At 34.0% G+C, this 13,065-nt stretch overlaps 3 protein-coding genes across 3 annotated transcripts; 1 reads left to right on the plus strand and 2 right to left on the minus strand.

The window, feature by feature from the left end:
• Positions 1-2,312: 2,312 nt before the first annotated feature.
• Positions 2,313-3,691, plus strand: LOC116013151. The gene is made up of 2 exons (XM_031252821.1): positions 2,313-2,675; positions 2,774-3,691. The coding sequence occupies exons 1-2, from the start codon at positions 2,502-2,504 to the stop codon at positions 3,374-3,376; spliced, it is 777 nt and encodes a 258-aa protein (XP_031108681.1). The 5' UTR covers positions 2,313-2,501; the 3' UTR covers positions 3,377-3,691.
• On the minus strand, positions 3,646-6,097 carry LOC116013085. The gene is made up of 4 exons (XM_031252761.1): positions 5,620-6,097; positions 4,685-4,903; positions 4,082-4,107; positions 3,646-3,994 (listed from the first exon to the last, which is right to left on the minus strand). The coding sequence occupies exons 1-4, from the start codon at positions 5,989-5,991 to the stop codon at positions 3,772-3,774; spliced, it is 840 nt and encodes a 279-aa protein (XP_031108621.1). The 5' UTR covers positions 5,992-6,097; the 3' UTR covers positions 3,646-3,771.
• Positions 6,098-7,596: 1,499 nt separating this feature from the next.
• Positions 7,597-9,330, minus strand: LOC116017132. The gene is made up of 2 exons (XM_031257663.1): positions 8,283-9,330; positions 7,597-8,177 (listed from the first exon to the last, which is right to left on the minus strand). The coding sequence occupies exons 1-2, from the start codon at positions 9,039-9,041 to the stop codon at positions 7,791-7,793; spliced, it is 1,146 nt and encodes a 381-aa protein (XP_031113523.1). The 5' UTR covers positions 9,042-9,330; the 3' UTR covers positions 7,597-7,790.
• Between the last annotated feature and the right edge of the window lie 3,735 nt (positions 9,331-13,065).

Below are 13,065 nucleotides of genomic sequence, written 5' to 3' on the forward strand. Positions count from 1 at the left end.
AATGAGGGAGTAAGTACATAACTTTTTGCCAAATTTGATAAAGTCTCACCGAGTACAAATTAAATCAATAGACTTGGAGACAATGAGACATCATAAAAGTTGAATTATTTTATTTTGCACAAAAAGTTAAAGAACTTTAACAAGACCAAGACTTTCATTATTACTCCGTATTTAATTATCATTATTCATTTCTTGTTGTTGTTGATGGATTAAAAAGCTAAGAACTTTAACAAGACTAATTGCACATTTATGCTTATTTTGACTCGCTCCAAGCAATTATCAGGTGACGCAGAGGTTTGAACCGATAATCTTTAGCATGTATGTGATTGTCTATAATACCAAATTGAAGCATGTTATTTATCTTAACTAAATGTTTAAACTAATAATTGAATTGCACATTTATGTTTATATATTATATGTTCTAACAAGTACAAGTTAGAATAAACTACTCCTTGAAGGTGTACATTGAGTAGTAATAGCCCATAAATCATGAAAGAGAGGTAAATTGTATGTAACATTATATTTGGTGTCCCAATGATAGTGATAGTTACTTTTAAAACTAGAGTAATTTTATTATTGTGCCTAGCGTTCATTAGATAAAATTTTAATATTAAATTGTTTTCAAGCATTCTATTATTAAGCATTTGGTAACTTGAAAATAGCAGAGAAGATCAGAAGACCAATGTGGTAAAGCGAAATAGAATAACAGTTCAATTTAATTAGAATTTTTTTTAGCAACTTTTAATTAGAAAGTTGAAACCAAACTTGACACTTCCTATTTGGAACTAGGCTTCTTAAATGCTTAAAATACTTCGCAACTTGTTATTCTTTGCTCCTTGACGTGATGGCTAACTATTAGTGTCTTGATGTAATAATAAGAGACGACACATTTTTTTTTTCTCATTCAATTAGTACATAACACAAGATAAAAAGAAATACTTAACATTTTAACTTTTTATTCTTTATTCCTTAGAGCAAGATCAATGCTTGAGTTTTTTGAAGAAAAAAAAAGTTGTCTTCGGCTTTTAACGGACCCACTAAGCATTGCTAGTGTGGGTAACACCACCAACTTTTTTTCTTTTTTTTTTTTTTAATAATAAATAATCAATTCACTAAAATTAAAGAAAAATCTAAGCTTTAATACTATATCTCTCTCAACCACAAACAACCAAAGAATAAAAAACAAAAAACAAAACAAAACAAAACAAACATGGTATTAATGCTAAGATGACATTTTTTTTTTTTTTTGCTTTCCTTTTTCTTTTAAGTAACAAATGAAAAAGTAAATCTCTTTTAAAGAAATATTTAACACGCATACATATACATGTGTTAAATATTGTTTAAAGGTGTCAATTTCAAACCACCTCGTATGGATTGGGGTTTTTAGGTGATAACGAGTGGTTGGTCATGTTGAATTCAAATTTTATGTACAAGGTCCATCCAAAATCCCATTGAACCCGCCATGTGTGTGCACGTGCACACGTGTGAAATCTCAACTCTTGATATGGTCTACAAGTTTATAAAAAACATAGTGACATTTTAGTAAATTTTTTAACTTTGAAGTGCACAAATTTTCTTTTTCAGGTGCACAAGTGTTTTAAAAGAATTCAGGTGATAACAATCTTCCCAGTAAAAAGTGATGATCGATTTGATCGATTTGATCGATCCATTTGTATTTAGAGTTAATATATACACACACACCTAACAACGCTGGAGTTGGGGGTCCAATTGCATTAAAAAGGGATAAATACTTCAATTCATTTTAAATAATGATTGATTACTCATTTGCTTGATGGATTGCTGCATACCACTTGGTGATTAACAACTCCAATAATCTAGCGCATCCACATGTACCACTTGCGTACTTAACATTATATTTAGTGCATAATTGTAGGAATTATTAAAAAAAAAAAAAAACTTTCAAGTCCAAACATACAAAAATAGAAGTGGGGACTGTAGTAATACGTATGTGTATATACATGTATTATATATTCTTATATATTTATATTTTAATTAATTTATTAATTATTTTTATTCTAATTCCTATTTACTACCAAACAAATAAACTCTTTGTATTTAAAATTTAAAGCTATTACATTACCAAGTATTTGATTCACATTATTTGAACTAAAAGCAGCCATAACATGATTGCCCCACATAAATCATATGCTTTTCTTAAAAAATAGATAAACAGAAGGACCCAAGAAGGCTGACAGGAATATGCCAACCTTGACAGTGGGAATGCATGATAATTTAAAAGCAAAATGTTCTGCCAAAGTCAATAACTTTCTATGCATAGACTCAGCACCTTAGAGAAAGTCATTGGCTAAATTTTCAATCCTGGGCCACTGCATTTAATCAAATATGGAAGTCTGAGATATGATAGGTGTAGTTAGACAAGGTAAGATAGATTAGGCACAACTACTACTCTTAGATAGGTTGTCTGTGATTTACACAAGAAGCCACAAGGAGAAAGAAAGGTTAAGAGCAAGACCAGAAGAATGCATCTAACCTGGAAGGAGGAGCATCTGGATATTCTTCTGGTCCCGGCTGGTTTGCTGATCATGTTCGGGTATCATCTCTACCTCCTTTATAGATACCTGAGATGTCCAGGGGAAACGGTCATAGGATATGAAAATCATAACAAGAAAGCATGGGTAGAGAGAATGATGCTGGTAAGAAATTGAACAATAGATTCGTTATTCAGCGTTTGTTTCAAAAAAAATATTGTTTTGTATAGAGATAATCACAAGTTTTGGCTAAACCTTTGCAGGTTGAAGGTAAAGACAGAACTGTAGCTGTAAATGTGATCAATTCCAATTTATCAGTATCAACTACCATGTGTTCCATGTCCTTAGCTCTCTGCTCCTTAATTGGAGCTTGGTTTGGAAGCTCTTTCAAGAACATACTTACCAGCAGTGTAATCTATGGTAACACGAGCTCTACTATTGTTTCCATCAAATACATAGCTCTGCTTTCCTGCTTCCTAGTCGCTTTTGGCGCTTTTGTGCAAGCTGCGAGATACTATGTTCATGCAAGTTTCTTAATCACCACACCAAAAAGTGACTTACCGGTGAAATACATTGTGAGGGCGGTGATAAGAGGAGGCAATTTCTTTTCGGCTGGAACACGGGCACTGTATTTCGCCACCAATTTGCTGATGTGGATCTTTGGTCCAATCCCAATGTTGTGCGCATCAATGGCTATGGTGACACTATTGTACAACCTTGACAAAAATTCATGTGAATTGCACGAATATTGTCCCCTTCCCAAACAAGATTCCTTCAAGAAAATAGGTGAGCAAGTAAAAACGTATCAAGAAGTAATCACTGTTGCTCAGAATAATGGAGACCAAGGAAGACGGTATGAGAACTAAAGCAGGACATCCAGTGTCCGGCAGTGACCACTTCCTGCAAAGAGTAACAGAGATAGTATTTGCAGGCATAAAATGAAAACAAGTATCACTTCAACCAGCATATGTGAGATTTACTATTTTTTAACATTCCTATTCAGTAGAAAACAATAAAAGCATTTGAGCGGATCTGTAGCTTTGCATTTAGTACTTGTAATTCCAGCTGCAATTTCATTAGGTCATCCAGGTGGCAACCATGAAATGTATTTTCATTTTAAATGATTGTAAATTGATAATATTACGAAGAATGGATGCATTACCAAAAATTGCATGTCTTAATTGAATTTGTACATATCATACAAAATGAGGAACTAAATCTATATCTTTTTTTTTTTTTTTTTTCCCTTCTATACCTTCAGTTATTTTGTACTATCTGAAGTTATATCATCTTTACTATTGTTACCCTCACTGCTATCTACAGGATCTGAACCCGGTGGTGTTTCTCTTTCATTTTTTGTTTCTTGACTTGTAGAGTCTTCAGAAAATGAGTTTAAGGCAAGCTGGCCAGAGTATAGGACTAAGCCTAGAGAGTTGAGGCCAAAAATGAATGTTGCAAGGTAGCACAAGCCATTAACAATTGTTCTGCAAATACAAAATGGCAGTTTATTAGTTTACAACATATTGTGACTATGGGTAAGTGAATTGACACAAGGAAGCAGAGCAAATTACCTTATTGTTATTGTTATCTGACGAACCTGAAAATGATCAAAGAAAATGAATGAGTTGAAAAGGGCAGTGAAAGAAAAATGAAATCACAACTTTTAACAGAAAAACTATTCCAGAAACACATCTCTTTCTCGGAATGAGTTTGAAGAGACAAACGTATTTATACATCTGAATATAACGTCAGGAACTACTCGTGTACTTCTAAGTAGCAATTTATCTACAGTACAATAGCCAATAGGGTTGATGTTGCTAGTCCACCCTCTAAAATACAATGTGAAAATTTCCAAATATGAATATTTAGTACATAGTTCAAATCTTCTTCAATGTGAACATTAAATCCAAAGTGAAAAGCCATAGCAAGGAGGCACATGGTAGATTTTGCGTCAAATTAGCACACCATTTTAGGATGCAAAATATTAGGTTATAGATAAGGCAATCACCTCATTCATATAGAAATTTAAGTATTTTTCAACTCCACATTCAATTCGTTATCTGAATTGATCAGTTCAAAAGTCCATATTCATTAGTTGCAGCTTTCAGCATTACAATGTGAATATTAGAATAAATGCAACGCAAACAAATCTGGGAAGCAAATGAGAGACACACCGAGAAATTATCCGAGATAGCTTGGCGATTCAGAGTGGCCTCAATAGTTGTAGTGAATTTGTATAGGATTATCGCAATAACACCAGCTGCCAAACCACCCAAGAGTGCCTGAACAGGTGAAGGTGGAGCCTTGGCATCAATAGGTGTCGGCGTTATTGTTTTCAAGCTCTCAATTGCCTCCTCTTTTAGTGTTTTCTTCTCTCCAGATGACCTAAACCGCTAATCCCACCATGATATGCTCAACACATAAGAATAAACTCTTTGCAAATAGTTATATGAAGTTATTTGCTCATTCAGCAGACTAAAGCTATACAAGGTAACAACAATGCAAGAGCATACAAAATGAAAATACATAACTTCAAATCTCCAATACAATTGTTGTGAAAAATGAATCTTGGAAATTTATTCAAATTGAATGAAATTTAGGAGATAAATAAGTCCATTCCTCACGGCCAGTTTGGTTGGAAGGAATTAGAATTTTACTCCTACATAATTCCAAAGCTAAGAAAATTCCTTTGTGTGGTCGGGGAATTGCAATTCCTTTATTTTCACCGAATTAGAATCTTATGTCTCCCTGGTATTTTCAATTCCGCTATTTTTTAGAAGAAAAAAAATGAACACTACTTCTCAAAATTGATATTTTATTTGTATATGCTATAAGAAGTATAGATGTTTCATTTATAAGGAGTACTATTTTTCATACCAAATATAGAAATTGAAATTTCTAGTAATTCTATTCTGGGTGAACTTAAATTCCTGCACACTATTCTTCCACGTGAAATTGCAATTTGTCAATTTTTCCCCCTAATTGGCTAATTCCTTCATTGCAACCAAACGCCCTGCCAGTATATTTGAAATCAAAGTTCAGAAGCAAAAAGCATTGAAATCAAAGTTCAGAAGTTCACAAACTCCAAGGAGAAAAATGCTGGCATTACCAATTCTTTGGCACGTTTCGCGCGGCGGCGGAGAGCCCGGAAGAGGAAGACGGAGATGGCTCCGGTGAGGAGGACACTAGTGGCGGTTTGGATAGGGGTAGGGTCGTCCGAGGAGCCGAAAATGGCGGGAGCTGAAGACGGGAGCTCGATGGGCCCTTCCTCCGGAGGCAGTGAATCCGCAGTAGCGGTGGTGGGCTCGTCTTCAACCTGGGCCAGCCATGGTTCCGGCGGCGCCGGCCGGAGTTTCTGGGCCCTTACTGGACGGAGAGTCTTCACGGATTTATAGAAGGAGAGATTGGATGGAGCAAATGAGGGTTTATGGGGGTGAAGAAGGGGGAAGATGGAGAATGAACAGTGCTGTATCTGCAACATTCTTGGGGTTTTAGGGATAGAAATGGAGATCGAAAGATTTTGAAGGTTTATGGCTATGGCCTATGGTTTCAAATTTTCATCTTCCTGCAAAAAATTAAAAAAAAACATCAATGAATTTTTTGGCACTTTTATGAGATTTTATTGGATAATATCTTGGTGGTGAAAATATCTTTCTGGTCCCATCACTTCCATTACTGTTTCTTAATGAATATCTAGTAATGTTATTTCTATCAAAATCTTATATAATGTAATTTTATCTCAATAATATTTTGAATGAGTACAAGATAAGAAATTAGAGGTAATATTTATTTTTTTTTTGAAAAAATTAGAGGTTTTCTATACTTTCTCAAACATTTTCAGTATTATGAATATAAGTTCTTACCATCGGAATTTGAACTTTGAACATATAACCTCCTATTTGGAATGCTAACTGAGGTTAGAGGACTTTAACTTAGTTGAGTTATATGTTGCATTATCCTTGTTAAATAATCGATTGTTTAATATATGTATTTCTTTTTTGAATATGAAGTGAATTCCTTGATTTATTTTATTTCGAGATAATAAATTCTATGATTATGATCTTTTAATTCATGAATGTGTAATAATTATATAAATTATTGATAACTAAAAAAATGTATTTAGCTATTAACTGCGGAGTATTTGTTTATTGTTCTATATGTGAGGAGGAAGAGGGGGGAAAATTAGAAATTTTTTTATAATATAAGTTATTAAGATAGATAATACCTAAAAGACAAAAAGTGGATATATGATGCTAATGTTTGGTTTCTCACTCTCTATTGGCAATTAAAAAGAAGTAAAGGATGGTATTACCCCAAGGACCTTGTGGTCCAGTGGCATCAAACCCTTTCCTTTATACAGGAGGTGGTGGGTTCGTGCCGCTAATAGGTTGACTGTGCCTCCAATATGTTGAGAAAGTAGTTATGAACATATACTGCATTGTAATATATTGTTATAATTATAACAATATATTTTTAGTGGCAAGATATTGTCATACCAACAAATAAAAATTGTATATATTTGTAAAAAAATAAAATATAAAATCACTAAAATGAACAAAATTATAATTTTCAATATATATGTAATAGGTAGAGGATCATTGACAGCAAATTGCTTAATTCATGTTGAGCATATGACATAAATACTCCATATATATTCTTAATATCAAATTATAATCTTATATAGCTTGAAAGATCATGCACAATAAAGCAAAGGGAAAACTCTATATTATAATCTTAATGTAAGGACATTCTTATTGGCATCATCATATCCTAGGAGATAATTAAGATGGTTGTCATGAACTCAACCTATTGCCTAGCTTCTATGTCTACAATGAAACCTTCTACACTAAGCTGTTTACAAGCCACAAGTCATCAAGAGACAAGTCCAGAAAGTCTAGTCATGTGTTCTAGACACAAATCTTTTTATCAACATACTGAGCATATAACATATAAATATTTTAGTCCAACTATCAGCTTAGACTTCTAATTGAGAAAGAAACACATACTTCAATTTAATATCAGAATTAGTCCTATGTAAAAAGTTATGAGAGAACCTATCAAAAGTAATTGCTCGCACACATGAAAGGATCTATAAACATAAATACGCATATAGTCTAACTGTTAGTTTATAGACTTTTAGTTGAGATGTAACATATGCTTCAATTGTCAGACAAAAATCTAAGTAGTTTCTCAAATTCCCGGAAATCAAGAACATTTATGTATGTAGTAGTATAGTACTGTGAGGCTAAGTTAAAGTTTTTTAACTTTGATGATGAATTATCATTCTTGGCGCACATTTGATGCCACAGCTCTTGCCCAAAACCTTATCTGTGCTTTCATGTCTTCTGCTGATTTCTTGCTAGCGGCTGCCCCACTTTGTAGTGGAGCCCCAAAACTCTTTGCCAGCCATGCCTCTGATGTAGTATCACCTCTTCTTCTGCTCACCTTTTCTTCATCTTTCACCTTCAACCCCAAGTTCTTCAATCCTTTCAACTCTTCAGTATCTACACTAGAATGGCTCCTTCTTATCTTGGGTTGATTTGATGCAAATCGCGGTTTTGTCTCCCCGGAATTGCAGTCCAAGATGGGGTTAATGCTCTCTGGCTCTGATTTTTTTCGCGGATTTTGTTTTGGGATGGTAGAAATGCTGCAACTTCTTGTCACACCCTGCAGAAAAAAGTTTGAATTAAAGCTGTTCTTATTTGGATGTATGAATTGAAATCACCATAGTGAAATACTAAAATGTGGCGCTGACATAGTCCAATAAGGTACCTTTGCAGTTTGTCTTGGAGGCAGAACTTTGGGTTGGTTTAAGGATCCTTGTCTGGTCAGAGGTTTGGATTGGTTTAAGGATCCTTGTCTGATCAGAGGGTTGGATTGGTTTAAGGATCCTTGTCTGGTCAGAGGTTTGGATTGGTTTAAGGATCCTTGTCTGATCAGAGGATTGGATTGGTTAAGGTTTAAGGATCCTTGTCTGATCAGAACCTTGGGTTGGCTTAATGATTCATGTCTGGTCAGAACTTTGGTTTGGTTTAAAGATGCCTGTCTGATCAAATTTCCCATAGAAAACTCACTCTCTTCGTCTTGAAATTCTTCCTTCTCTGCAAAACTGGGCAGTGATGGAGCCCTTAACAGGCTGTTACGCCACGGTTCTTGAATTCTCGGATTGTTTGTGTCCGCTGAATCCGGTTGTTGCTTCGCTGGCAGGGAAGGAGTCTTCATCAGACCTGTCCCGGGCACGCGAAGACTCAACGCTCTCTTGCCTTCTGGTATTCTTCTGTTGATTGATGAAAAGGTTTCCTCCATGGACTTCCCGGGAAACACGTCATCATCGTCATCATCGTAATCATCAGATGATGATGATGTCTTTGAGGAAGGACAAGGATCAGAGTAGCATCTCAACATTCTTGGTTTTCCATCAAGCAAGTTCCCAAAAAACCAGGTTTCATCCAGAAGCTCTCCAGGCTCTATTATCATGCTAAGATTAGGAGAGGATTGAAGGGGTAGAGAGTCAAGAAAATCCATAGCCATAGAAGGAGGAGGAGGAGCAAACAAAATCAAAGGTTTCTGAGTTTCTCAGGTTGTTTTTAAGGGGAGTGGGCACATGTGGATCTTGGGTTGTTTTTATATCTAGGAAAAGGCTGTCAGAAGAGGTTGATTAGAGAGGCCATGTGGGATTTGGATGTCATGTGCTGCTTGCCATGAGATTTGGTTGTTAAGTGATATACAATAATATTGGTTCATCAAAGACAAAAGTTATGTGAACTAAAGAATGTATATACACAATTGAGATTATTAAAATGGGGGTGGAAAGAGATGTCTGCATCTAATTGGAGCATTCAGTCTTGCCGGTGGAAGCCAACCTGATATTTAATAGAGATTCTGCACAGGAAGTTTATTTTGGAGCTGCAAGAGGGCTGATGGGGGAGATTTGGCTCACACACTTCATGACAAAAATAGATTTCGTTAATAACTTTGAGGTGTTTGGTAAATAGGTTGGTTAATTGGATTAGTGGATTTGACTAGTTTACAGTATTAGCTGATTGTAGAAAAGCATTTGGTAAATTAGTTGTTAGTTGATAACTGATTACATGCAAAATGACTTCTCAAAAAACTGATCGAAAAAGTTGCTTTAAACAGCTTTCTAAATTTTAGCATTTTGATGTAATAAGCTGTCACAAAAAGCTAATAAATCAAACACTAATATGGATTGTTTAACCAAATCAAACAACTAATAATGATCAAATAAGTTAAAATTGGTTGATAAACTAACTATGTTACCAAATATGGGTCTTTATAAAAGTTTTCGATTTGAAGGGGGGGGGGGGGGGGGGGGGGGGAGGAGCTAGGATTTGTGAATGTAAAAGTTAAAATAGATTCAGAAGTAGTTGTGAAGACCATTAACGGGGGAAAGGGAGTCAGGTCACGGAGAGAGGTTTCAATTCAACGCTTGTTCTAGCATGTAAGAGGGAAACTTCAGCCATGTTGGTCAGGCTATTGGTTTGGTAGTAACTACTAACTACAAAGTTTTAAGTTTGACTTTCAATGAGAGCGGCCTAGTGACCTTCTTGATTCTTCGTTTGAGCTAGCTAGACAGTAATAGACAACTTAGATTGATTTATCTTTTTGTGTTTCTTTACTAGTTAGGAGCAGAATGCATGGCTTTCGCAGTGCACACTTTCGGACCGTGATTGAGAGTTTCCTTGTCGCTAAAAAACAAAATAAAAAAAAAAAACAAAAAACAAAAAAGGTTGATTGGAATCATAACAAGCTGGCATACCCTTTGATGAGTTGACAAATATGAGAGAATTGAGTAAACGGTCAGAATTATACTCAATCACGCATTACAAAACAATGAAACCATCAAGATTGTTACTGATATACCAAAAGAAGAAAACCACCAAAAAGTATTTCGAAACCTATTTTGCCTTATTTAGTGTTGCCAGTTTGTTACTGATTTACCAAAAAAAGAAAACCACCAAAAAGGTATACAGTATAGACAAGCTTTATAGTTGATGCATAAATTTATTTGAAAATTAAATCTTAATTAAATAAAATGATCTTTTAACCTAATCATCTTGATCTAAAAGTTAGGTACGCATTTGGTCCTACATTTTTTTTTTTGTTGATTATGATCAATATAGATAAATTATCATCAGCAGATATAATTATGATACTATTTTATGTTATAGCAATTACTATCAGGATTAGTATCAATAATATCCACTACAATAAAATATATTTGATGTAATAAATACACTCGGGTTTGCGTATTGGTATGCGATATGATAATTTCGTAGTTTTGTAGTAGATCGGGAGGCTAGGACCAAAGATCAGAAGTTCCTAAGCTTATAGGACTAGAGAGAGAATGAGTCCAAAAGTCCCTCCTCCTAGCCATAAATGCGGTATTTATAGAGGTAAGGAGGGAGCACGTCATAAGTCCGACATGACGGATACGTGTTGAACATGCATTAGGGAGGCTCGGGAACGGCGCCTCCTCAGCCACGTGTTACAAGATTCATGTCTGTCCACTGAGATATCCAACTCTATCAATCCAAGTGGGCCTACTCGGGAAGGTCATCCCGACTTGAACGAGTCGGGAGAGTTCTTGCTGCAGTAAAATGCTGTAGTAAAATGCTGTTACGGCCTCCATTTAGCTCAGTTATCAACTTTAGGCCAAGAATGTCAAGCTACTGGTCGGCGAAGGTCGGGAATGGTCCCTCTCGGTGACCCGCATGACATATATGGATGCCAAGCACTTATACGAGACGAGAAGGGAGATATACTCGAGGTGTATTCCCTATCAATATTATATATGATTTTACCTATTACTATCGGCATTATAAAAGATATTCTTTAGATGCTATATTTATTTATTTTATTTTTTTAAAAAATAGAATATAGTATTGATTATTGGCAATAAGATGAGCAAACAGTAAAATATTGGGTTGGAAAAATATGGTAGCTGATGCCAGCACAGCCATGTGATGGGTGTATTATTCATTACATTAAAGACAGCAAATTGACTAAAACATTATGGGATGGGTGACTTGAATTGGTTCCTTTTCATTATATGACAGCTAAGGCTAGAGATAATATATATAGAATTATATATGGTATGTAGGAAGTCTAACTTGTTTTGTTTTATTTTTGTATTTGGGAGAAAAAAATGGCACTTTGTTTTACCCATTTTCGTATGTTGTTTCATAAATAAAACAATTTATTCATGTTCTTATTTGTTGCTTTATACATTACCAACTAGAATTAATTAAGCATATTAATCGTGGGTTAAAACAATTTATAAATTATTAATATTAATCGTTGGTTAAAACAAGTAAATAATTCGCTATTCACTAATTATTAAGACCTAGTAAAATATTATTTCTTCCCTAAACAAAATATTGTTTCTAATTTAATATTATTTCTTCAATACTTTTATCTTTTGTATTTTTACTAGTTTTTTTAAGCTACTTTGATGGGCGGCGTGATTGTAGCCAGTAGTAGCCACCCATACCAATTAGCTTAGACACCTCTTTATATTTTAACTAGACATGCAAAAAACATATGGATAGGACTTCAATTCATTACTTTTATGACAAAATAAGAAATATATTTAATATGAATATATACTTAAATTTCTTATTTAAAAAATATATGATAAGATGTGTTACGACACCTAAGTAGGCCTAAAAAGATTAAAAAGGCAGTTTTAATCCGTAGCTTTAGGCATCGTTTTCTATCCGAGTCGGATCGACCTAGAACATCGATGACGTGCCACATTTGACAATTATGTTTTGGCTACCACATTAGATTTAAACAAGTTGCTCGTACTATTAATTTGATAAATAACTTATTAGTCTTCTTCTTAATTTAAATTAACATGGTTGCGGAAAGAAAAAATAAATCTAGAATTTTTTAAATGAAAGGGGTAAATTTTATACATTAACATTCAAGAACAGTTAATGAGTAAATAAAAAGAATTTTTTAAATGAAAGGGGTAAACTTTATACATTAACATTCAAGAACTTAATGAGTAAATGAAAAATTAATTATAAAATGTACATGTGAATTTGCGTAATGACTTGGGGAAACTCTAATTGGTATGATAACTTATTATGCTTGCTACCACCCTGTAAATGGCAAAGACATTGAATTTGTTATGTGTTTCTAAAACTTTTAAGTTTGGTAAAAATTTGTGTGGACTATCTCAATAATTATTGTTCATGAGATATGTTGAGTCAATAAGATGAAAATATAATACTCATACTGAAAAATATAATAATTATAAGAAATAAAGTGTTTGTTACTTATTAGCTAACGGGAAGTGTAATATTTTTGAGAAAAAAATGTGGTACATTTATATTTTAATTTAAAAGTATTATATTTTTTCTCAAAAAGTTTATAGTTTTCCTTATAAGTAACAAACACTTTTTTAAGATAAAGATTCATACGTGAGATGGCCTCACAGAGAGTTACTTTAAGCATCACAATCTTTCCTATATATATGTGCGTGTTGTTTCACTTTTTAACTAGTGTAAACTAGATTACAAATTTT

The sequence above is a fragment of the Ipomoea triloba genome, chromosome 1, assembly GCF_003576645.1.
Source record: "Ipomoea triloba cultivar NCNSP0323 chromosome 1, ASM357664v1".
NCBI classification, from domain to species: Eukaryota; Viridiplantae; Streptophyta; class Magnoliopsida; order Solanales; family Convolvulaceae; genus Ipomoea; species Ipomoea triloba.